Below are 23465 nucleotides of genomic sequence, written 5' to 3' on the forward strand. Positions count from 1 at the left end.
ATCCACGGACTTACCTCCCGTGTCGAGGTCGAGATGCCCATTAGTTCCCATGGGTGTCTTGATGGGTTTGGCATCCTTCATCCCAAACTTAGCAAGAATGTCTTGAGTGTACTTCGTTTGGCTAATGAAGGTGCCCTCTTGGAGTTGCTTGACTTGGAATCCTAGAAAATACTTCAACTCCCCCATCATTGACATCTCGAATTTCTGTGTCATGATCCTACTAAACTCTTCACATGTAGACTTGTTAGTAGACCCAAATATAATATCGTCAACATAAATTTGGCATACAAACAAGTCATTTTCAAGAGTTTTAGTAAAGAGTGTAGGATCGGCCTTGCCGACTTTGAAGCCATTAGCAATAAGGAAATCTCTAAGGCATTCATACCATGCTCTTGGGGCTTGCTTGAGCCCATAAAGCGCCTTAGAGAGCCTATAGACATGATTAGGATACTCACTGTCTTCAAAGCCGGGAGGTTGCTCAACATAGACCTCTTCCTTGATTGGTCCATTGAGGAAGGCACTCTTCACGTCCATTTGATAAAGCTTGAAGCCATGGTAAGTAGCATAGGCTAATAATATGCGAATTGACTCAAGCCTAGCTACGGGTGCATAGGTTTCACCGAAATCCAAACCTTCGACTTGTGAATACCCCTTGGCCACGAGTCGAGCTTTGTTCCTTGTCACCACACCATGCTCATCTTGCTTGTTGCGGAAGACCCATTTGGTTCCTACAACATTTTGGTTAGGACGTGGAACTAAATGCCATACCTCGTTCCTCGTGAAATTGTTGAGCTCCTCTTGCATCGCCACCACCCAATCCGAATCTTGGAGAGCTTCCTCTACCCTGTGTGGCTCAATGGAGGAAACAAAGGAGTAATGTTCACAAAAATGAGCAACCCGAGATCGAGTAGTTACCCCCTTATGAATGTCGCCGAGGATGGTGTCGACGGGGTGATCTCGTTGGATTGCTTGGTGGACTCTTGGGTGTGGCGGTCTTGGTTTTTTCTCATCCTCCTTTTCTTGATCATTTGTATCTCCCCCTTGATCATTGCTATCATCTTGAGGTGGCTCGTCTTCTTGATTTTGCTCTTCATCATTTTGAGCCTCATCCTCATTTTGAGTTGGTGGAGATGCTTGCATGGAGGAGGATGGATGATCTTGTGTACTTGGAGGCTCTTCGGATTCCTTAGGACACACATCCCCGATGGACATGTTCCTTAGTGCGATACATGGAGCCTGTTCTTCACCTATCTCATCAAGATCAACTTGCTCTACTTGAGAGCCGTTAGTTTCATCAAACACAACGTCACATGAGACTTCAACTAGTCCAGTGGACTTGTTAAAGACCCTATATGCCCTTGTGTTTGAGTCATAACCAAGTAAAAAGCCTTCTACAGTTTTAGGAGCAAATTTAGATTTTCTACCTCTTTTAATAAGAATGAAGCATTTGCTACCAAAAACTCTAAAATATGAAATGTTGGGCTTTTTACCGGTTAGGAGTTCATATGATGTCTTCTTGAGGATTCGGTGAAGATATAACCGGTTGATGGCGTAGCAGGCGGTGTTGACTGCTTCGGCCCAAAACCGGTCCGGTGTCTTGTACTCATCAAGCATGGTTCTTGCCATGTCCAATAGAGTTCGATTCTTCCTCTCCACTACACCGTTTTGTTGTGGCGTGTAGGGAGAAGAGAACTCATGCTTGATGCCCTCCTCCTCAAGGAAGCTTTCAATTTGAGAGTTCTTGAACTCCGTCCCATTGTCGCTTCTTATTTTCTTAATCCTTAAGCCGAACTCATTTTGAGCCCGTCTCAGAAATCCTTTTAAAGTTTCTTGGGTTTGAGATTTTTCCTGTAAAAAGAATACCCAAGTGAAGCGAGAATAATCATCCACAATAACTAGACAGTACTTACTCCCGCCGATGCTTATGTAAGCGATCGGGCCGAATAGATCCATGTGTAGGAGCTCCAGTGGCCTGTCAGTCGTCATTATGTTCTTGTGTGGATGATGAGTGCCAACTTGCTTCCCTGCTTGGCATGCGCTACAAATCCTGTCTTTCTCAAAATGAACATTGGTTAGTCCTAAAATGTGCTCTCCCTTTAGAAGCTTATGAAGATTCTTCATCCCAACATGGGCTAGTCGGCGGTGCCAGAGCCAACCCATGTTAGTCTTAGCAATTAAACATGTGTCGAGCTCAGCTCTATCAAAATCTACTAAGTATAGCTGACCCTCTAACACACCCTTAAATGCTATTGAATCATCACTTCTTCTAAAGACAGTGACACCTATATCAGTAAAAAGACAGTTGTAGCCCATTTGACATAATTGGGAAACAGAAAGCAGGTTGTAATCTAATGAATCAACAAGAAAAACATTGGAAATGGAATGGTCAGGTGAAATAGCAATTTTACCCAAACCTTTGACCAACCCTTGATTTCCATCCCCGAATGTGATAGCTCGTTGGGGGTCTTTGTTTTTCTCATATGAGGAGAACATCCTTTTCTCCCCGGTCATGTGGTTTGTGCACCCGCTGTCGAGTATCCAACTTGAGCCCCCGGATGCATAAACCTACAAAACAAATTTAGTTCTTGACTTTAGGTACCCAAACTGTTTTGGGTCCTTTGGCATTAGATACAAGAACTTTGGGTACCCAAACACAAGTTTTGGAGCCCTTGTGTTTGCCCCCAACAAATTTGGCAACTACTTTGCCGGATTTGCTAGTAAGCACATAAGATGCATCAAAAGTTTTAAATGAAATGGCATGATCATTTGATGCATTAGGAATTTTCTTCTTAGGCAACTTGGCACGGGTTGGTTGCCTAGAACTAGATGTCTCACCCTTATACATGAAAGCATGGTTAGGGCCAGAGTGAGACTTCCTAGAATGAATCTTCCTAATTTTGCTCTCAGGATAGCCTGCAGGGTATAAAATGTAACCCTCGTTATCCTGAGGCATGGGTGCTTTGCCCTTGACAAAGTTAGACAAGTTCTTAGGAGGGGCATTAAGTTTGACATTGTCTCCCCTTTGGAAGCCAATACCATCCTTGATGCCAGGGCGTCTCCCATTATAGAGCATGCTTCTAGCCAATTTAAATTTTTCATCTTCTAAGTCATGCTCTCTAATCTTAGCATTTAGTTGAGCTATGTGATCATTTTGTTTTTTAATTAAGGCTAGGTGATCATGGATAGCATCAACATTAATATCTCTACATCTAGTACAAATGGAAATATGCTCAACATTAGATGTAGAGGGTTCGCAAGATTTTAGTTCAACAACCTTAGCATGCAACATATCATTTTTAGTTCTAAGGTCGGAAATAGTAGCATTGCAAACATCAAAATCCTTAGCCTTAGCAATCAGTTTCTCATTCTCATTTCTAAGGCTAGCAATGGAAACATTTAACTCATCAATCCTAGCAAGTAAATCAACATTATCATTTCTAGGATCAATGCAAACATGAGAATCTACCTTAGCAGTTAATTTAGCATTTTCATTTCTAAGGTTGTCAATCATCTCACGGCAGGTGCTTAGCTCACTAGACAATTTTTCACATTTTTCAACTTGTAGAGCGTAAGCATTTTTAACCTTAACATGTTTCTTATTCTCCTTGATTAGGAAGTCCTCTTGGGAGTCCAAGAGATCATCCTTTTCATGGATGGCACTAATTAGTTCATTTAATTTTTCCTTTTGTTCCATGTTAAGGTTAGCAAAAAGAATGCGCAAGTTATCCTCTTCATTTTTATCATCATCCTCATCACTAGATGTTTCATATTTAGTGGAGGACCTTGATTTTACCTTCTTTTTGCCGTCCTTGGCCATGAGACACTTGTGGCCAACGTTGGGGAAGAGAAGGCCTTTGGTGACGGCGATGTTGGCGGCGTCCTCGTCGTCGGAGGAGTCGCTTGAGCTTTCGTCGGAGTCCCACTCCCGACAAACATGGGCATCGCCGCCCTTCTTCTTGTAATACTTCTTCTTCTCCTTTCTTCTTCCCTTCTTGTCGTCGCCCCTGTCACTGTCACTAGACATAGGACATTTTGCAATAAAGTGACCGGGCTTACCACACTTGTAGCAAACCTTCTTGGAACGAGGTTTGCAGTCCTTCCCCTTCCGTTGCTTGAGGATTTGCCTAAAGCTTTTGATGATTAGGGCCATCTCCTCATTGTCGAGCTTGGAGGCGTCAATTGGTTGTCTACTTGGTGTAGACTCCTCCTTCTTCTCCTCCGTTGCCTTAAAGGCCACCGGTTGCGCCTCGGATGTGGAGGGCTCGTCAAGCTCGTTGATCTTCTTGGAGCCCTTAATCATGCATTCAAAACTAACAAAATTCCCGATGACTTCCTCGGGGGTCATTAGTGGATATCTTGGATTACCACGAATTAATTGAACTTGTGTGGGGTTAAGGAAAATAAGAGCTCTTAGAATAACCTTAACCACTTCGTGGTCATCCCACTTTGTACTCCCGAGGTTGCGCACTTGGTTCACCAAGGTCTTGAGCCGGTTGTACATGTCTTGTGGCTCCTCCCCTTGGCGAAGACGGAAGCGACCGAGCTCCCCCTCGATCGTTTCCCGCTTGGTGATCTTGGTGAGTTCATCACCCTCGTGCGCCGTCTTGAGTAGGTCCCAAATCTCCTTGGCGTTCTTCAATCCTTGTACTTTGTTGTATTCCTCCTTGCTTAGGGAGGCAAGGAGGATGGTTGCGGCTTGGGAGTTGAAGTGCTCGATTTGGGCCACTTCGTCCGTGTCATAGTCCTCATCCCCTATTGATGGTACCTGTACACCATACTCAACAACATCCCATATTCTTTTGTGGAGAGAGGTTAGATGAAATCGCATCAAATTACTCCACATAGCATAATCTTCACCATTAAAAGTTGGTGGTTTGCCTAATGGGACGGAAAGTAAAGGTGTATGTTTAGGAATGCGAGGGTAGCGTAGGGGGATCTTACTATACTTCTTGCGCTCTTGGCGCTTAGAAGTGACGGAGGGCGCATCGGAGTCGGAGGTCGATGTTGATGAAGTGTCGGTCTCGTAGTAGACCACCTTCCTCATCCTCTTGTGCTTATCGCCTTTCCGATGCGGCTTGTGGGAAGAAGATTTTTCCTTCTTCTCTTTGTGGTGAGAAGAAGATTTCTTCTCCTTCCCTTTGTTGGAGGAGCTCTTCTTCTTCTCCCTCCTTTTGGTGTGGGACTCTTCCGATGAAGTGCTCCCGTAGCTTGTAGTGGGCTTTTCGCCGGTCTCCATCTCCTTCTTGGCGTGCTCTCCCGACATCACTTCGAGCGGTTAGGCTCTAATGAAGCACCGGGCTCCGATACCAATTGATAGTCGCCTAGAGGGGGGGTGAATAGGGCGAAACTGAAATTTACAAAAATAATCACAACTACAAGCCGGGGTTAGCGTTAGTAATAATAAATGAGTCCGCAAGAGAGGGCACAAAACAAATCGTAAGCAAATAAGGAGAGTGACACGTGGATTTGTTTTACCGAGGTTCGGTTCTTGCAAACCTACTCCCCGTTGAGGAGGCCACAAAGGCCGGGTCTCTTTCAACCCTTCCCTCTCTCAAACGGTCCCTCGGACCGAGTGAGCTTTCCTTCTTCTCAATCAACCGGGAACAAAACTTCCCCGCAAGGGCCACCACACAATTGGTGCCTCTTGCCTCGGTTACAATTGAGTGTTGATCACAAGAGCAAAAGAGAAAGAAAGAATGCGATCCAAGCGCAAGAGCTCAAAAGAAACACGGCAAATCACTCTCTCTAGTCACTAGGGTTTTGTGTGGAATTGGAGAGGATTTGATCTCTTTGAATGTGTCTAGAATTGAGTGCCTAGCTCTTGTAAGTGGTTGAGAAGTGGAAAACTTGGATGGTGATGAATGTGGGGTGGTTGGGGTATTTATAGCCCCAACCACCAAATGTGGCCGTTGGGGAGCCAGTCTGCTCGATGGCGCACCGGACAGTCCGGTGCACACCGGACATGTCCGGTGCCCCTGCCACGTCATCAGTGCCGTTGGAATCTGACCGTTGGAGTTCTGACTTGTGGGCCACCCTTGATGTCCGGTGGCGCACCGGACAGCTCCTGTTCATTGTCCGGTGCGCCAGTATGGGCAAACCTGACGTCTGCGCGCGCTGCGGCGCATTTAATGCCTCTGCAGGTAGCCGTTGGCGCGGGATAGCCGTTGCGCTGGAGTCACACCGGACAGTCCGGTGCACACCGGTCATGTCCGGTGAATTATAGCTGACGAGCCGTTGGCTTTTCCCGAAGCTGAAGAGTTCCTGAGGCCGCTTCTCCATGGCGCACCGGACACTGTCCGGTGTACACCGGACAGTCCGGTGAATTATAGCGCGAGAGCCCCTGGAAATTCCCGAAGGTGGCGAGTTCGAGCTGGAGTCCCCTGGTGCACCGGACACTGTCCGGTGGTACACCGGACAGTCCGGTGCGCCCAGACCAGAGGGCCTTCGGTTGGCTCTTTGCCCTTTTGTTGAACCCAACACTTGGTCATTTTATTGGCTATGTTGTGAACCTTTGACACCTGTATAACTTATACACTAGAACAAACTAGTTAGTCCAAAGATTTGTGTTGGGCAATTCAACCACCAAAATTATTTAGGAACTAGGTGTAAGCCTAATTCCCTTTCAAAGATGTCGGCGAACTGCGAGGTGGTTGGCACGTGGAGGATGCGCACAGCACTGGCGGCTACGCGTTCACGAACAAAGTGAAGGTCAATCTCGACATGTTTGGTGTGTTGATGTTGCACCAGGTTTGTCGAGAGGTAGACAACACTCATATTGTCGCAGTAAACAGCCATGGCACGCTGGAGAGGCTGGTGAAGCTCGAGTAGAAGCTGACGCCGCCAAGTCGCCTTAGTGACGCCGTTGGCGACGACGCGGTACTCAGCCTCTGCACTAGATTCAGAGACCGTCAGCTGTCGCTTGCTAGACCAGGAGATGAGACAGTCACCGAGGAACACGACGTACCCTGACGTGGAGCGATGAGTGTCCGGACTCTCGGCCCAGTCGACATCGGTGTAGACAGTCAGCGTGTGCGACGTTGAAGCACGAGCTACGAACAAATCGAGGTCGACGGTGTCGTGCAGATAGCGAAGGATGCGCTTGTCGGCGGTGAGATGCGGCTCCCGAGAATCATGCATGTAGAGGCAAACTTGTACTGCATAAGTGATGTTCGGGCGGGTGAAGGTGAGATACTGCAAGGCACCGACCAGGTTGCGGTACAACGTCGACTCTGGAATCGATGAGCCATCGGAGGAGAGCTTGGCCTGAGTGTTCACCGGGGTATTGCAAGGCTTGCACGCAGTCATGCCAGCGCGCTCCAGAATCTCGAGGGTGTACTGTCGTTGAGAGAGAACAAGGGACGCGCACAGTATAACACATATTTTATATATAAGTTATTGTAATATTATATGTTCCCGTTGCAACGCACGGGCAACTACCTAGTCAAAACATTAAGTGTTGATTTAGTGGATAGAGATCACGAGGGATTCATAGACAAGGAATCTTCTTGCTATTTAAAATTAAATACAAAGAGATATCTCTCATGAATTTTATCGTGATCCATATACATCAAATCAGCTCTAAGGAGATAGTGTCACCCTATCTTATTCTACTTTAAACTCAAACCAAACGCATAATAAAGTCTTTGGAGTCGCCGAACGGACGTGGCATGAAGTGAACCATGGTCGATACAAAACGCTTCGCCAGGCAACCAAGGCGCGTGCAGCGCAGCGCACGCCAAACGCACACGGAACGCCGGGCAGGGCGCGCGGCGTAAGTCCGTAGATGTATCCCAAGTAGCCAAATCAACGTGCCACCACCACAAACACCGCCAAAAACGGAGAGGGAAACGTCAGTCTCCATCTACACTGCTTCTTTCTGCCTTTGCCGCTCCCGTTTAAAAGCCACCGCCCACCACCACTTCACCACCCCCAACCCCAAACGCCCCCAGCTCCCACCGCCGGCCCACCACCCCCACTCCACCGCAGCCAAAGCGGACTCGCGCGACTGTGCCTCCCGCCCACACACGCACGCACGTCGCACGGGCGTGTGGGCATGCAGATCCTACGCCTGCTCGCGGCGCGGCGTTTCCGCCGCCGCCGCCGCCGCCCGGTGTCCACGATCACTGCGACGGCGACCGCGCCAGTCACCCCTCGCGGCGGTGCCGCCGGAGGCTGCATGTACGGGTACGGCGAGGAGGAGGATGAGGGCCCGTTCTTCGACCTGGACCTGACCTGCTGCTCCGCGCCCGCGTCCAGCGCGGGCAGCCAGGCGGCCGAGTCGGGCTCCGAGTCCGAGGACACCTCGTCCTGCGGCGCCGCCGCCGACGGCGGCGCCGCCGCGCGCAGCGACCTGGACTTCGTCATATCGCTGCACCGTAGCCGCCCGTCGTCGCCCTCGTACGAGGAGCGCCTCTTCTGCCGCGGCGCCGCGCCGGCGCGGCCCCCGCCGCTCATGTTCTGCGCGTCCGAGCCGAGCGACGCCGCGTCGCGCTCGCGCGCCCGCGACAGCAGCGGCGGCGGCCGGCTGCGGCTCCGGACGCTCAGCTTCGGGTCCGCCAAGGCTGCCTTCTCCGGCGGGCGCGCCAGCTTCTCCCGGAGCACCAGCGGCGCGCGCTCGGCGAGGCTCTTCGCCGCGTACGACCAGGACCTGCCGGACGAGGGAAGGGCGCTCAGGCCGCCCTCCGGCGACGTCATCCGCCGCTACCTGAGCAAGATCTCGAGCCGGCTGCGGCGCGTGGGCGTGGGCGTTGGCGTGTCTCATCCCGCTGCCGCTACGGACCTCCGGCTGAGGAAGAGCCGCTCGGCCTCCGCCGCGCAGGCGTCCTCGACGGCCCAGTCGCCGCCGCCCCGACGCGACGACTCGCTAGCCGAGAAGCAGGACGGCATCGCCAGCGCCATCGCGCACTGCAAGGAGTCCCTCCACCGAGGTTCGTACCCACCGTACGCGTGATGTGACCACCAGCCCACGCCGTAGTGCTGACGCCACCGACCAGGCCGCGCGTCTCGTGCCTCTCCATTAAATTCGACTGCCCGAGCTGACGCGCGCGCGCGCTACGTGCGTTTCTTGCAGCGTCCGTGTCGGAGGCGGTGGACACGTCGCTGGCGCGATCGCGGAGCGACCCAGGGCCGTAATCTGTAAAGCTTCGTCGTGGACGAGGACGCTGGGTTTTCTCATCCGGCGCCACGCCATGCTCGCCACTCCGCTCCGGGACGGCGGCGGCGGCCGAAGCTTCGCGCTGAATCTCCTCGCGAAGGACGCGACGAAAAGACGACGAACTTGCCGCCGCAAGTACGGGTTGCTAAAGGCTCGTGACGAACATGCAGCGGGCGGAGCGCCTTTAGCCCGCCGTAGGCTTGTTTATGTGTGCGAAGGAGCTCTTTTCGTGGTTTTAGGCGTGGGAAAAGAGCTCCTTTTAGGATCCTTTAGCCACTACCTTCCCTCCCTCCCCCCATGTACAAGCGTGGATCTGTGTCGCTTCATTACCTTTTCTTCTTTTTTTTTTCCCGTTCAGTTTTCTCTCTTTTTTTCGGTTCGACGCTTTGTACGAGAGACTTGCAACAGGACGTGTAATTAGTACGTACTAGTAGCTAGGTGCTCATCCTTATGCAAACTTAACATGTTGGGTTCGTTGTGTCAACCTTGCGGTGCATGATTTTAAAATTTTTTTCCACACCAACTCAACGCTTTCAATTCGTCGCCGTAGAGTTTTGTCCTCCATCTCTCTCGTATTCTCGTGTGATGGTGTCAGCCTGCCTGCATTATACTACAGGAGAAAGAACGAACCGGTCAACTGGCGCTGCAGGTCACTGTGCAGCATGTATAAGAGGTGGCAGGCATCACAAAACCTGTAGTCACATCATACCTCGTCTGCCTGCCAGGAGGAGGAGGAGGAGCACGTACGCTGGTCACTCGCCTGTCCTGTGCCGTGCAAGTGCCAAGCCACACCCAGCCACCCAGGCGGGCGCCCTGGCAGTGTGCGCGCGCCTGACTGCCTCCGGACTCCGGAGCGTGGAGTGCCGTGCCGAGGCAGGAGGGGACGACACGGGACGGACGGGATGACGGGAAAAGCCCGGGGTCCCCGCCTCGCGTCGCGGCGTCATGATGGAGCCGCCGGTGGCGGCGAGATTGGAGGGGAGGGAGGAGGGTGACCAAGACAAAAGATGTGTGCGTGATTCTGAGGGGTCATCTCGTCGCTCGTCCTGGGGAGCCGCGCCCGCGCGCTGCCTGCGCCCATCTCTTTCGGCTTTTGTTTACCTCCCGCGCCCGCTGCACCCTTTTGCAGTTCGCAGGCAGCCAGGCAGGCAGCACTTTGCCCCTGTTGCTGGCTGCTGGGTCTGGCCGGCCGTCGTCATCACCTGCGCTGCGGTTGCGGTTGCGGTTGCGGACTTGCGGTTGCATGGGGAAAAAAAAGGCCGCGAGCATGGCCCAAAGCTACACCCCGCTTTGGCGACGGGAAGAGCCCCGGAAGGCCGGAACGCATTGTTTAGTTTAGTCTGACCTTTGGCTGGCTTTCGTTCAGGTCAGGTCTTTTAACCTTGTCCCGGCTCCGGCTGTAACTAAAACAAAGCTGTTAGTTAGCACGCAAAAGCTACGACTTGTGCCGTGCAGTGCCGTGCGTCGTGTCGTCAGCACCAGCGGCGAATCCGAGGCGGGGCTTTTGCCCGCGCTCGCCCACACCCAGCCCCAGCCCCAGCGTGCATCTCAGGCAGAGGCAGCTGAGGAGGAAGCTAGCTGACAGCTGATGGCCTGAGACAGCGGAGCTAGCGTCCAGCATCATGCCCGTGGGAAAACTTTTTCTGCCTCTCTCTCTCTCTCTCTCTGATGCCGTGCGAAAAATATTCTGGAGTTGAAGGAAAGGAAGGGAAAAAAAAGAGGTTGTTGCGGTGCGGTGCATTGTGCTGATGACAAAACTGCAGAGGGCCTGCGGGTGCAATGATGGAGCGAGCGACGCGTAGGATTTTCGCGGATCCTGATTCTCGGACGGGAGGGAAATTTCTTTTTGGGTTCGTTTCGGTGGGGTGGGGTGGGGTACTGGGGTGGAGGGGTCGGTGTGTATGTAGCAGAACGAAGCTGTAGAAGAACTGAGAGAAGTGGCCTCTGCTCGGGCAATCGAGTCCGTCTTTTGATCGAGAACGCCACTCATTGTGGCTGCGCAAAGGAGGCAAGCTATGATGCGCGCGGGGGGGGGGGGGGGGGGGAAGAAGCTGAAAACTCTGATGGGACTGACTGACTCATCACAAGCCACTGTTTCTGAAACCGGCGTTGCGCTTGCGCGGATCGTGAGGACAGTTGATTGACCAGTTAAAATCCTCGCCGGAATTGGTGGGCTCGAGTCCTAATCAGGCAAAGCACTGTTCTTTTAAGACTATATTAACTATAACAATGCTTGTTCAAGATTCGGAATCTATAGCCTGTGAGACCACATACTATATTTTTTTCATTAGCAAGGCCCTAGAGGGACCACAGTCCACACCAATCCCGTCCGTGTCTGCAGGGGATCGAAATTCAGACAACAAGCTCGCGGGTGCTGTCCCGTCCGTGTACGTGGACTAGTCCGGCTACAGTGCATGGCGCACGTTGTCGACCGGGGAGCCGGGAGACACGGCTCGACTCGACTGCTGCAGTCTCCGACTCCGACGGTGAGCTGACCTGAACATGCCCGCTTTCTGCACAAACAGCAGGCAGGCCTCCTTGGATGCGTGTATTCCTGCAACGAACTTCTTTGCCCCGGGCTTCAGAGGTGCAACGAACACATGCCACATCGGGGCTGGAGGCGTTTCGTTGGTCACGTCGTCCTAGGCCCCTCCCCCCCAAACGTGCCTCTGAATCACGGACAGGGGACGACTCCAGAGACGATATGAGGATCTAAAGTCTTCCCAGGGCCCGACAAATTCTTCCGTGACCGTGACACCTGCGCTGTATGGCTTGCAACGGCAGCAACCGCGATCTCTGCCCTCCGCTTGTATAGTGCCAGTGGCTGGAGCTGGACCTCCATCTCGGGCCCGACCAGACACTTATATTTTTTTTTAGATTACTGACATACACATATACATTATCAATTCTACACATAACACAAATGTAGTTGAGTCCTCTTGGTTAGAAGGGCGCGGTTAAGCCTTTTCTCAAAGCCGCCAGGGCCGATGCCGCGCCACGTGGGCTCGCTAGGCACGACACGATTCGTCAGTCGAGCCGAGCTGGCCTGTTTGACCATATATACTAGCAAGACGCTGAGAGCTAGCTAGATGAAATGCGTGTTGTCGTTGCTCGTTGCTTTGGTGTGGCGGGATAGGACTGCATTATGTAATTTTTTTTGTCCTTGAGGGAATCAACAATGTTTCTCAATGTTATTGAAAAAAAAACAGTTGCCACAAATCAATGATTTTTTAGGCTATGGTCAGCATGTAAAGCACCATTTTTTGCGTTTGTAGACTGTATTGTTTATAAAGTGAAGTTTAAAATGAGAGAAGTATGTGTAAGCCACTGAAGATAGCCTAAGAGAATTGTTTCGCAAACACGCTAGGCGTTCGTTTGTTGTGGCTCCTGCACCGAAGACCAAATGAGATTACATGGATGAGCACTTCTGATTTTCTTAGAGCAGCTCCATTATTCTCTAACAATAGCTTTCTAAACTCATGTTTAGCAAGTTGTTACACGGCTATTGAGAGTGAAAAATAGTTGGTCTCAAATACTTCCAAATATTTAGGGAGTAATTTAATCTTAAGTGTAGTTTTGGCACGTCCACTCCTGTTGGACCTGGTTGGCGACAGGGCAAGAGCAGAGAATGTTGAGAGCGGAGGACAAGGCCGATCGACGTGACTTGTGGGGGAGCAGTGGTTCGGTGGGGCGGCATATGGGGCGGCGGTGGTCTAATGGCGGAGAAGAAGCTTATGTCACGTGTGTCGAACCTGCCTCGCGCGGGAAAGGAGAAAAGGAGTGCGTCGAACCTGACTACCTCGTTACGCGGGAAAGAGGGAAAATGAGCACGCGGGTATGAAGAAATCAACGCCAAGTGTGTTTAGGGAGTTCCTATCTAGTTGCCAAGCTTGAAGAGTAAATAGGATTGGATAGAAAGTAACTAAATTTAGCAACTTTATTTAGAGAACCTCTGAGAATTATTTTTTGGTTCACTTCTTAAATTTAAGATGTAGAGGATTGTTCAGATAACCGTTGGAGTTGCTCTTACCGCGCCAGAGCCGTTTTGCTAATCAAAGTGTTGAGAAAGTAGTCAATTTTAAGATTAAAACCAGATTATAATTTATGAGATCTCGGATACTAGCTTGTGAAACTCTAACATGCTATTTCTATTGAACATCATGAACGACAACATATTAAAGTGTTGAGAAAGTAGTTAATTTTAAAATCAAAAGCAGATTATAAATTATGACGATCATAGATAGTAGCTTGTGAAGCTCTAACATATTGTTTATAATTAACATATTGTTTATAATGAACATCATGAACATTGAACAACGATATGATAAACGGTGCCATAATCAAAACAGCATCGTATTTAATGCAGCATATTGAGTACCTCGTTTTCGGACATCTCAACATCGAAGCTTGACAATAGTTTGTTGGAGTGAAATAAGAGTGAGAGAAGTCAAATATGAAGTAGTAGGAGCGAATTAGAGAGTGAAGGATGTGAATGAACAACCCAAACATCTCCCACTATAGAGTGAATTCTAGGAATTTTTTTATTTTTAGAATTGTTTCAAAATATTTGGACTTCAAAATTACGTGAACCAATCAAAACATAACATGTGGTGTCGACCAGCGCGCGGGACTAGTGGCGTCAGAAATCAGAAAAGAACCTTCACTCCTTAAGTCGTCCTATACGTGAATACAAAACCAAGAAAGCCTCTTTTCTCCATGCCAATTCAATTCAGGCGTAAAATTGAAAATAATCCATTCACGTTCGGTACTGATGCAGCGACCATAAATTGCTAGTATGATCCTACAGACTCAAATGATGATGGATTAAAAACGTGAAGACTTACCAGCATGCAAGGAAGCGTCACAAGATCCATATCGTTCTCACGGACTGCCCACGATCAAAAGCATGCGATGCAAGTCCGTGTGCTCCGCGCGTTGTCGTCGATGCACCCTGTACGCATGCAGCATGCCAGGCACAGGAGCATGACCCGCGTTCTCCGCCTCGCACTAAGGCCGACGCCTTCCTCTCTTGGATCGTCGCGCGGTTCCCCTTCCTGTTTCCACCTCCGCCCGCGTCGAGCGAGGGACACACCGCCTCCGGCCGCGCGGCACGATCTCCGTTCCCCAACATGAGCACGACAGAGGATGAGAGGTCCGGCGCCGCCGCAGAAGCGGGAGGAGGGGAGGAGGAGAGACGGGAGAGGAGCGTCGGCCTGATGGCCGGCCTCGTGGACAGGGCCAAGGGCTTCGTGGTGGAGAAGGTGGCGCAGATTCCCAAGCCCGAGGCGGCGCTGGATCGAGTCTCCTTCCAGAGCATAAGCCGCGAGGGCGTCGAGCTGCACAGCCACGTCGACGTTAGCAACCCCTACTCGCACCGCATCCCCATCTGCGAGATCACCTACACCTTCAAGAGCGCCGGCAAGTACGTCATCCATGTCCGTCCGTCCCACATGCATGGCGACATTCTGATTCCGTCTCATACTATACTATATACAATGTGTGATCTCGAATCCTAGGGTGATAGCGTCGGGCATGATGCCCGACCCCGGGTGGATCGCGGCGAGCGGTAGCACCAAGCTGGAGCTACCGGTGAAGGTGCCGTACGACTTCATCCTGACGCTGATGAAGGATCTGGGAGGGGACTGGGACATCGACTACCTGCTGGAGGTAGGGCTCACCATCGACCTCCCCGTCATCGGCGCCTTCACTATCCCGCTCACCACCGAGGGCGAGATCAAGCTCCCCACCTTCCGAGACTTACTGTTCTAGGCAATCGGCAAATGAAATGATTTATTATCCATATCAAAATCAGTGCTCTATCAAAGCAATGATGGTCGATTAGCAATATTTGGGTTTCTATATAACTGTTCAGGGATTTAAAACAATCTCACACCGGTGTGAAAATAGATGACTTGACAGTCAAAAAAATAATAATGCCATGAGGCACATGCATGGCCGTGTGTGGGTGATTGGAATTTGGAATGATATAATACAAGATCAATAGAAGTAGCATGTGTGCCCAGATGTATTAGAAAGGTTCCTCGCTTTAGAGCATCTCCAACAATTCCTATATATGGTCAATTTCCAAAACCAGATTTTTGCAAAGATATGATGAAGATAATATCGAGTCCAACGGTAGCTAAAATAATTTTCTATCCATACTAGCATATAGTCTGTGCTGTTATAAATAAATGCGACAAAATAGGATCAATCACAGAGAAGACACGGATTTAACGTGGAAAACCCCTCCAAAGTGAAGGGGAAAAAACCACGGGCGCCGGTCGGCAACTTCTCACTATTTTCGGGTGGTTACAGATCGCAGGAGATTTTTACAATTGAGATCGATATCTCCTGCGGCTTACAAAGATATTTATAGAGGTGAAGCCTCCCGGCGACGGGCCTCTGCTTCGCTCGCCAACTTGGCCGCCTTCTTCAGAATTTGGATCACAAACTCAACATGTGCTGCTTTGATTCCGAGAGGAGAGGATGAGAGGGGTCAGCAGCGGTGGTGGTGCGAGTGAGGGGGAGGGGCGACGCGGTCGCATGGGGGAGGGAGAGGGATGATCTAAATAATATTGTCCATTGGATTTGAGTGAGATCTGAACCAAAGTTTTTGATAGTGTGTTAAGTCTAGGTGTAATTTGTTTAATGGATTTAGTGCAGGTTATGGGTGTGGGGATGATTTGGTTAGGTTAGTTTTGCAAAGTTTAAACTGATGGATTATATAGTGGTATAGATTTACACAAGGCCAAAAACATTTTTTCACACCTAGTGGGGGATTCCAGCCTTCATGTGTGCATTTGCAATTTTGCATGGCCGTTGTCAACCTCGAGTGCAATTGAATAAGACTCAACTCATCTATAGATTTCGCAAACTCTAACACACTTCAAATGATCGTGTACATAGCCATTGTTAGGGACCTTCTCCCACCGAAAATCCTTAAAATATTACGTTAACAATTGGTTTAAGTCTATTTTAGGCGCTTCGAAACAATAATAAAGTTAAACCTCATTCAAGACCTTCCTCTGGACATCTGACATGCAATGGCAAAGCTAAGAAGCTTCTGCTTCATACCCTGGATGCGATGACAAGCTACCAGAGAAGAAGGGGGAACTGGTAGGCTTGATCAATACATCTGCAAAGGGGAATACGATGATGCCCCTAAGGAATTTTGTGATTCATAGTGCAAAACTATGAGCACGTTCATAATTTCATACGAAGTTGTATACTAGGTTGTCCCTATAAAATAGGCAAACAGTGCCATGCACAATGACACGATTTTCTGCAGATTTATATCACGGCAACTAGCTTCGCATTCGAAGTTGTGTTGGTTTTTTTACTTTCAGAATGTCGTTTGAACCTCTGAAGGTATCATTGTTGTAATTATTCTTAATAAGGAAAAAGAGAAGAATCATATTATGGATAAGATGAGTTGTTTTGAACACCTTTATGAGTTAGCTTCTCCATTCATTACTTGCCATCTTGATCTTCTCCCTTTAATTAATCTCTCCGTGAAAGGTTAATTAAAGGGTGGAGGAATTGCTACCTTAATTGTGTTGTCTTGTTTTTTTTATCTCCTTTAGAAATTAAAAACAAGTAACTAATATTGGCTCCCACCTCCGATGAATCCACGAAAATAAGAATGTCTTCGCCATGCCTTCGAAGAAGTCCGAAGCTATTAGTTATGTCCTTTCTCCCATAGACCAGAACCAGAATGATGAAGTACTTATCGAGGCGCAAAGATAGAAAAGGACGGTCATGGATCCTCCACCACAAGATGATCTTGATCAAGAAATCCAGAATCTCGAAGCCATTCAACAACAAGTTAAAAAGCGTAAATAAAAAATGCCTCGAGTCTCTCGGCTTTAATGACAAATTGACCAAGCATCAGAAGAATTGCGCCATATGACGCGTCAAGACGAGCAACTCGAAGAACCACACCACCAGAGGAACCTTCATCACAAAGGGCACAATTATGATGAATGTCTATATGATGATACTTCTCCTTTGGTAGCAGAGTTACACCATGGCCACTTTGTATAGACCACCTCAACTTCAAGTGTATGATGGTTTGTCAGATCCGAGGCAGTTTTTCATGAGTTACGAAGCTACCATATTCTCAAACGGCGGCAACTCAGCAGTGATGGCAAAATCATTTGTCATGGCAGTGAGAAATGTGGCCCAAAATTGTTATTCTTCTCTTCGGCTGGGCTTTATCTAATCTTGGAAGAAGCTTAAAACATGATCCTCACCGGCTTCCAAGGTTTTCTGATAAAGCCCATAACCGCTTAGGCCCTATTCCAGTGCACACAAGAGCATGATGAATACCTCTACACTTATGTCCAAAGGTTACGTTGGCTTAGGGCTCAAGCACCAAGTGTGTCAAATGACATTGTCATTGAACCAATGATCAAGTGAATGTTCCTTGTGAGTTTTAGGGTTTGGATGACTACATTATTAAAGGAATAACAAGTCTATTGAGTGTTGAACAGGAACTTAGTGAAAAGTCAGCAAGGTTCAACACAAGTGTTCTAGTGCGATATTCTAATATGCTGAGTTAGTTTTGGATTATGGATGTCACTAGTGATGTTGAAGGATGGACATTGAAAGTTGGGCTTTAGTGTTCATGGATTGAAGATAGCTGATTGAACTAAGGACAAAGGGAAGAAAAACTTCGAGGGACTAGAGCAAGGGAGAAGGTTAAGAGAAATAAGGTACCTAAAGCTAAGGTGAAGAAGAGGTTCTTGCAAGGGTCGAGGTTAATCAAGCTGAGAAGAGGCATGGTGCATTAAAGACCACGACATAAGGACGTGACTTGAAGCCATAAGGAGTAACTCATATGGTTTGATGGTTCAAGTTATAAGGCTTAAGATTCCCTAGCTCAAGTGAAGACATGGTCACAAAGTCAAGACTATCAAAGTCAGAGGGTGAAAAAAATTATGTGACCATTAAAATGTGTTGGAATGCAAGGTATGTCAGAAGAAATCAAGTTAAGTAACTTGAGGATTTGGAGTCCAATACTGAGCTCAAACTAGGCCAGAAAGGGCAACATGTTAGTTCTGCATTTCTACTATAGGGCACATTGGCAACCCAAACTCCAACTCTTTAAATGTACTCATTTTGGCACTAAGTCCCTTGTCTTTGTGAATAGACTTCTTGCCAAGACTAACCAACTTGACACATTAAGAAGCGGAAGGTCATAAAGTGATGGAGGAGAATGTGAGGCTACGCGCCATGCTTGACAAGGAGACACAACTCCAGGCGACGAGTGAGAAGTGAAAGTTTATGGCACTGAACCAATTCAGGGCTCTAATTCTTAGTGCAAAAATGTTTCTTTATGTGTGATGCTATGATGAACTTTGTAACCATGTGATATTTTTCCCACGATGAACAAGATGTGTAACTTGGTAGTCTCACTGTGAGTATCATTGTAGTATGCATTGCAATGAGACATGAAATACCATAAGTTTAATAGTTCATATGATATTACATATTCTAGGTAGCCATCCTTTTTCATTATGTATCTGTTCGTTTTAATCCTTTTTTGTAACCATATATCTCGTATCAGTTTCCATTTTTGGTTGTCCTGTTTCTGCTACCGTTTCCGGTTATTCCACTCCTGCTATCGTTTTCAGTAAAAAAGTATGGTAACAAAAATAGGAGAGAAAATTTTCGACTGTTTTTATCCAACCTACGTCTTTGTAGTAGCAATCTCTCTAGTTACTTCCTCAGTTAAAATGATTGTACGTTTTGCTTTACGAGAGTTAATTTTTAAGCTTAACCAAATACGTAAAAACATATATTAATAGCAGTGGTGTATACAGTGGGTAGTCCGGGTAGGCCACGACATACCCTAAGCTATTCCACCAAGGTCCATGGATTATTATATTTGTATTTAATATATACATTTATAAACTTAAACGTTAAATCTATAGTTTTACTAGGTCTGTGCCCGTGCGTTGCCACGAGAGTAAAAAATATATATGAAATATAGATACAGAACAACAAACATCACTATAATTTATAAAATCTGTGTGGTAAAATATTGTAATAACACTAATATTATATTGACGATATATAAACATATAATATTATTATAAACACACCGATCTAAATTGATTGAACTTATGTGGAACAAATATTATCAATATCACATAAATTATTTCTAAAGAGTCCATATAGAATTATTAATGACAAGCAAACATGTCGATAACCGTACACTAATCTAATTCTTTTTTTGCCAAAACTAATCATTCTCTGTATAAACATAGACAAAGGTCGTTTGCACCGAGGGGATCTGGCGAGTGTGTGCCAGGTCGTCTGTACCGAGTCTTCATCTGGGGAGGTGGGTGTGATGCCAAGGTGGAGGACGACACCCCAAGGTACTTCAATGAGCGCACTACCAACAACACGCAAGAAAGTTGCAATGTTGAGTTAGCCACAGTCTGCAGACAGTTTCAATTAATCACTACCCAAGTACATTTGAAAACTGAAAGTAGAAAAATGAATGTGTAATTCGGATAAACATAGACAAAGGCATATATCAATAAGGATCGAAGCCTGCCCTGCAATACTAAGCAATATATTGGCATCTTGTATGCTTGTAAGACATAACACTAATCTTGGCAAGAAGAGTTTTTCTTGTTCCAGGTTCTCCTTATAATATGAGTCCCTTGGGAGGCCCAATACCAAAATAGGGGATCAGAGTAGAAACAAAAATGAATCTATGAATCTTTTTGCTAACAAAATATGGGCATTAGAGCTTAAGTATTGGACAAGTATTAAGTTGGAGATCCATTCACATGGCCATGAGGAGAACACATGTAGAGATTGGTTATGGATGACTATCTCCAACAGACTCCCTATCTCACTCCTTATCCCACTCGCTATTTCAAACTTTTCTTTGCAAACAGTGCATCTACAATGCAAAACAGTGTTATACACGCACATATGCATGGTGTTGCTGGAGTTGACCTAAGATTACTGAACAATGCCACTTGCTTAGGAATTGAACCACTCAAAGGAAAACAAAATCTTTTTTTCATTTCTATCTGAGAGAGAGATGAGTTCTCTTTCATGGATATAAAGAGGAGGAAAGCATTGGACAAGAGATATTACTAATACAAAAGTGCATCTGTGAACATGCAACATGTAGCTGATGTAGTGCGCAGGTAGAGGTTCACAATGGCAAGAATGATAGATATTAGTATAGAAATTGCAATCACTGCCCACACTGAGAAATAAGCAGATTTTGGGTGTCTTGCACCAAGCTCATTGCTCACTCTCACACTTGAAAGCATTCGTTCAGAAGTTAGTCAGGATATAGAAAACCGGTAAGAAATTAAACCTAGCAGATGTAATAGTCGACTTGTGAACCTATGTAGTAGCAGTATTGAACCTTACTAAGATCGTGAACACAAACCCATTAATGTCAAGCTGCACATAACAACACAAATCAAGTTAACAATTAAATGACTCACAAAAACCAAACCCTAAAATATACCAATATCCCGCCTACATTATCTACTGGAACGCTACTTAAGTGACACAAAATTGCTTAATTCCAGTAAGCAATACTCAGGAGTTACACAAACCTTATAGAATACCCAATAGTCATTAAAAGGAAATTGACATGAGAATAGGGCGTGCATAAAATTAAATTAACTACCTAAATGTTGTATCATAAAGCAACCTAGAAAAGTAAGGTTAATACATGTATTGCAGTTTGAACAGCACTGTCATCATCAAATTATACAAATCCATAACAAAACCCATGTTTTTTTTGTTTACTCAACAGAAATACAGACAAATTTGAGAGTTAGTATTAAAGTCTCTTAACTTTTTTGAGAACATGAGAAGAAAAGCAAGTACCTTATTACTTCTAACTTAGATGCATTCATGTTTAGTGGCATGACATTTAATGGCAGACTTCGCACATATATGGCATTTGTATCAACTTTGAAGATGATTGAAAAGCATGTCAGATGGCACCAACTGAAATAAAAAAATTTGCTCCAGATTTGGATTTAGATAATACCTTATGGATCTTGAAAGTTGTCACCTTGGGGATTAGGGGTAAAAGTTGGAGCATCACCAACCAAAGTGAGGGCAGGAGAGGAATGCTTCTCTGCTTTCTAGGGTGCGGGCCTGGAAGGAAGTGAATGTGTTGGTGGTCGATATTATTTCATGTCTTTTACCTAGAGCATAACAAAAAATATCATAATAAAGATAACAATAGAAAAATATAAATGGCATGAAAAATAGACCTTAACATGCTATGCAGGCACAACCAACATCACAATCAAGAAAACTATATTATTTTTTGCAATAAGTTCATCATGTGTCCCAGTCTCAACAACTTGGCCTTGTTGGATCACAGCGATCATGTTCACGTTTCTTATCGTCGACAGACGGTGGGCAACAATTATAGTCATCCTCCCAACCATCAAACGGTCTAAAGCTTCTTGCACAATGCTTTCCGAGTCTGCATTTAATGCACTGGTAGCCACATCCAGGAGATGGATCTTTGGGTTTTTTAGCATAGCACGAGCTATTGCTATACGTTGTTTCTGACCACCAGAGAGCTGGATGCCTCTCTCACCTGCCTGCGGATGGAAAAATGAAGAAATTGGTATTTAATTTATTAGACCAGACTTACATGTATGTCGAAAAAATATAGACATACCATTGTGTTGTAACCATTCGGAAGAAGAGATATGAAACTATGTGCATTGGATCTGGATGCAGTCGTTGCAGCCTCAACTTCTGCAATAGTTGCATTTGGCTTTCCATACAACATATTCTCGAGGATTGTTGTTGCAAAAAGAGCAGGTTCTTGGTTTACCAGACCAATCTGTTCTCTAAACCACCTCAGCTGGAGTGTCTTTATGTCAACATTGTCTAGCAAAACCTGGCCTGCAATGCAGAGAAGTTAGCCAATGATTTAAAAAGGAGCAATAAATTTGAAGGAAGCAAATCAACGGTCTCTAAGAAGATGTGTTTTGTTACCTTCATTAGGATCATAGAACCTTTTTATCAAAGCCACAACAGTGCTCTTTCCAGACCCACTCCCTCCAACAACTGCAACTGTTTTACCAGCAGGGAAGAAAAGAGAGAATTCCCGGAAGATTATAACATCAGGCCTTGATGGATAACTGAAAGTAACTTCCTTGAATTCTATGTTTCCATGGACCTCTGCCAACCATTTTCCATCCTTATGATCATTGACTATGGAGGGTTTCTAACGAATGACCTCCAACAGTTTGTAACCAGCAATCTTTCCCTTACTGAAGGCTCCAAGGTTTGAGAAAGCCTGACCAAGACTCCTGTAGAAACAATTAAGTCGTTGTTGCATACAAGACATAGCTCATGGACTAGGGAAAATAAGTGAAACAGAATTATGATAATATCAACATCTTTCACTTACATGCCACCGACAATTGCAGAAAAGATCGCGGTAAAAGCCTTTCCACCATCAGTCTACCCATTCCTGATGAAGACACCAGCATACCAAAATACCAGTGCCCATGACATGCAAGCTATCCCATAAGTACATCCAATTCTAAGACCTTTGGCCATCCCAGCTTTGTAACCAAGCTTCAGTGTGTTCTGGATTGCTTCAGAATATGAATTGAGCGCTTTGCTCTCTCCGACAAAGGAGTACACTGTTCTTACTTGTGCAATTGCCTGTTCCAGAATTAATTCAGTCACCAAATAAGTAGAATTGCATGAAACTAATTCTTATAATTACAACATAGTGACTTATAGATTGTAAAAAAATATGTACATAGTATGGCAAACAAATTAAATTGGGTGTGCCATGTTTGGTTACCTTTCTTTTAAAAAAACAGACTGGGGGGATCTGTCCCCACTTGAATTATATTAGAAACCAGGAGTGAAAGTTACAGAAGTCGGATACATGATTCAGAACACTGAGCGCTAGGGATACAAATGGTCAAAATACAGGGCACCAACTTCTGCCATCAAGCCCACAAAGTTTCATCCCGGGGCTCCATAAGCGTGCTTCTTCTTTGCATCGTTGGCGGAGAATGTGCAGGGAGGAGGGTGCACCCCTGAAGACGACGTTGTTTCTAGTCATTGCCACGATTCTTTGCCAAAACAAGCCTAAGGTGTAACAATTTGCTCACCACACTAATGCAAAAGTGGAAATATTGCAGCTGCTGCCCAACATGGAGGAGTTATTTATTCTAGTTTATAAACAAGTTGTCCAACTCCATAAGATATGCAGATTGTTAACCTTTGTCAATTGCTCATATATCATTTTTCTTTACTCCTAACATGCTTTATTACA

At 46.6% G+C, this 23465-nt stretch overlaps 2 protein-coding genes and 1 pseudogene across 2 annotated transcripts; 2 read left to right on the top strand and 1 right to left on the bottom strand.

The window, feature by feature from the left end:
- The first annotated feature begins 7930 nt into the window (after positions 1-7930).
- Positions 7931-9638, top strand: LOC103636095 (uncharacterized). Its single transcript, XM_008658460.2, has 2 exons — positions 7931-8927; positions 9071-9638. The coding sequence occupies exons 1-2, from the start codon at positions 8054-8056 to the stop codon at positions 9130-9132; spliced, it is 936 nt and encodes a 311-aa protein (XP_008656682.1). The 5' UTR covers positions 7931-8053; the 3' UTR covers positions 9133-9638.
- Positions 9639-13885: 4247 nt separating this feature from the next.
- LOC103636096 (late embryogenesis abundant protein Lea14-A) lies at positions 13886-15163 on the top strand. The gene is made up of 2 exons (XM_008658461.4): positions 13886-14576; positions 14671-15163. Exons 1-2 carry the CDS (start codon positions 14284-14286, stop codon positions 14921-14923), a joined length of 546 nt encoding a protein of 181 aa, XP_008656683.1. The 5' UTR covers positions 13886-14283; the 3' UTR covers positions 14924-15163.
- A 6266-nt stretch (positions 15164-21429) lies between these two features.
- Positions 21430-23252, bottom strand: LOC103637372 (ABC transporter B family member 19-like; annotated as a pseudogene).
- Positions 23253-23465: the final 213 nt, after the last annotated feature.

This window comes from Zea mays, chromosome 8 (assembly GCF_902167145.1).
Source record: "Zea mays cultivar B73 chromosome 8, Zm-B73-REFERENCE-NAM-5.0, whole genome shotgun sequence".
Lineage (NCBI taxonomy): Eukaryota > Viridiplantae > Streptophyta > Magnoliopsida > Poales > Poaceae > Zea > Zea mays.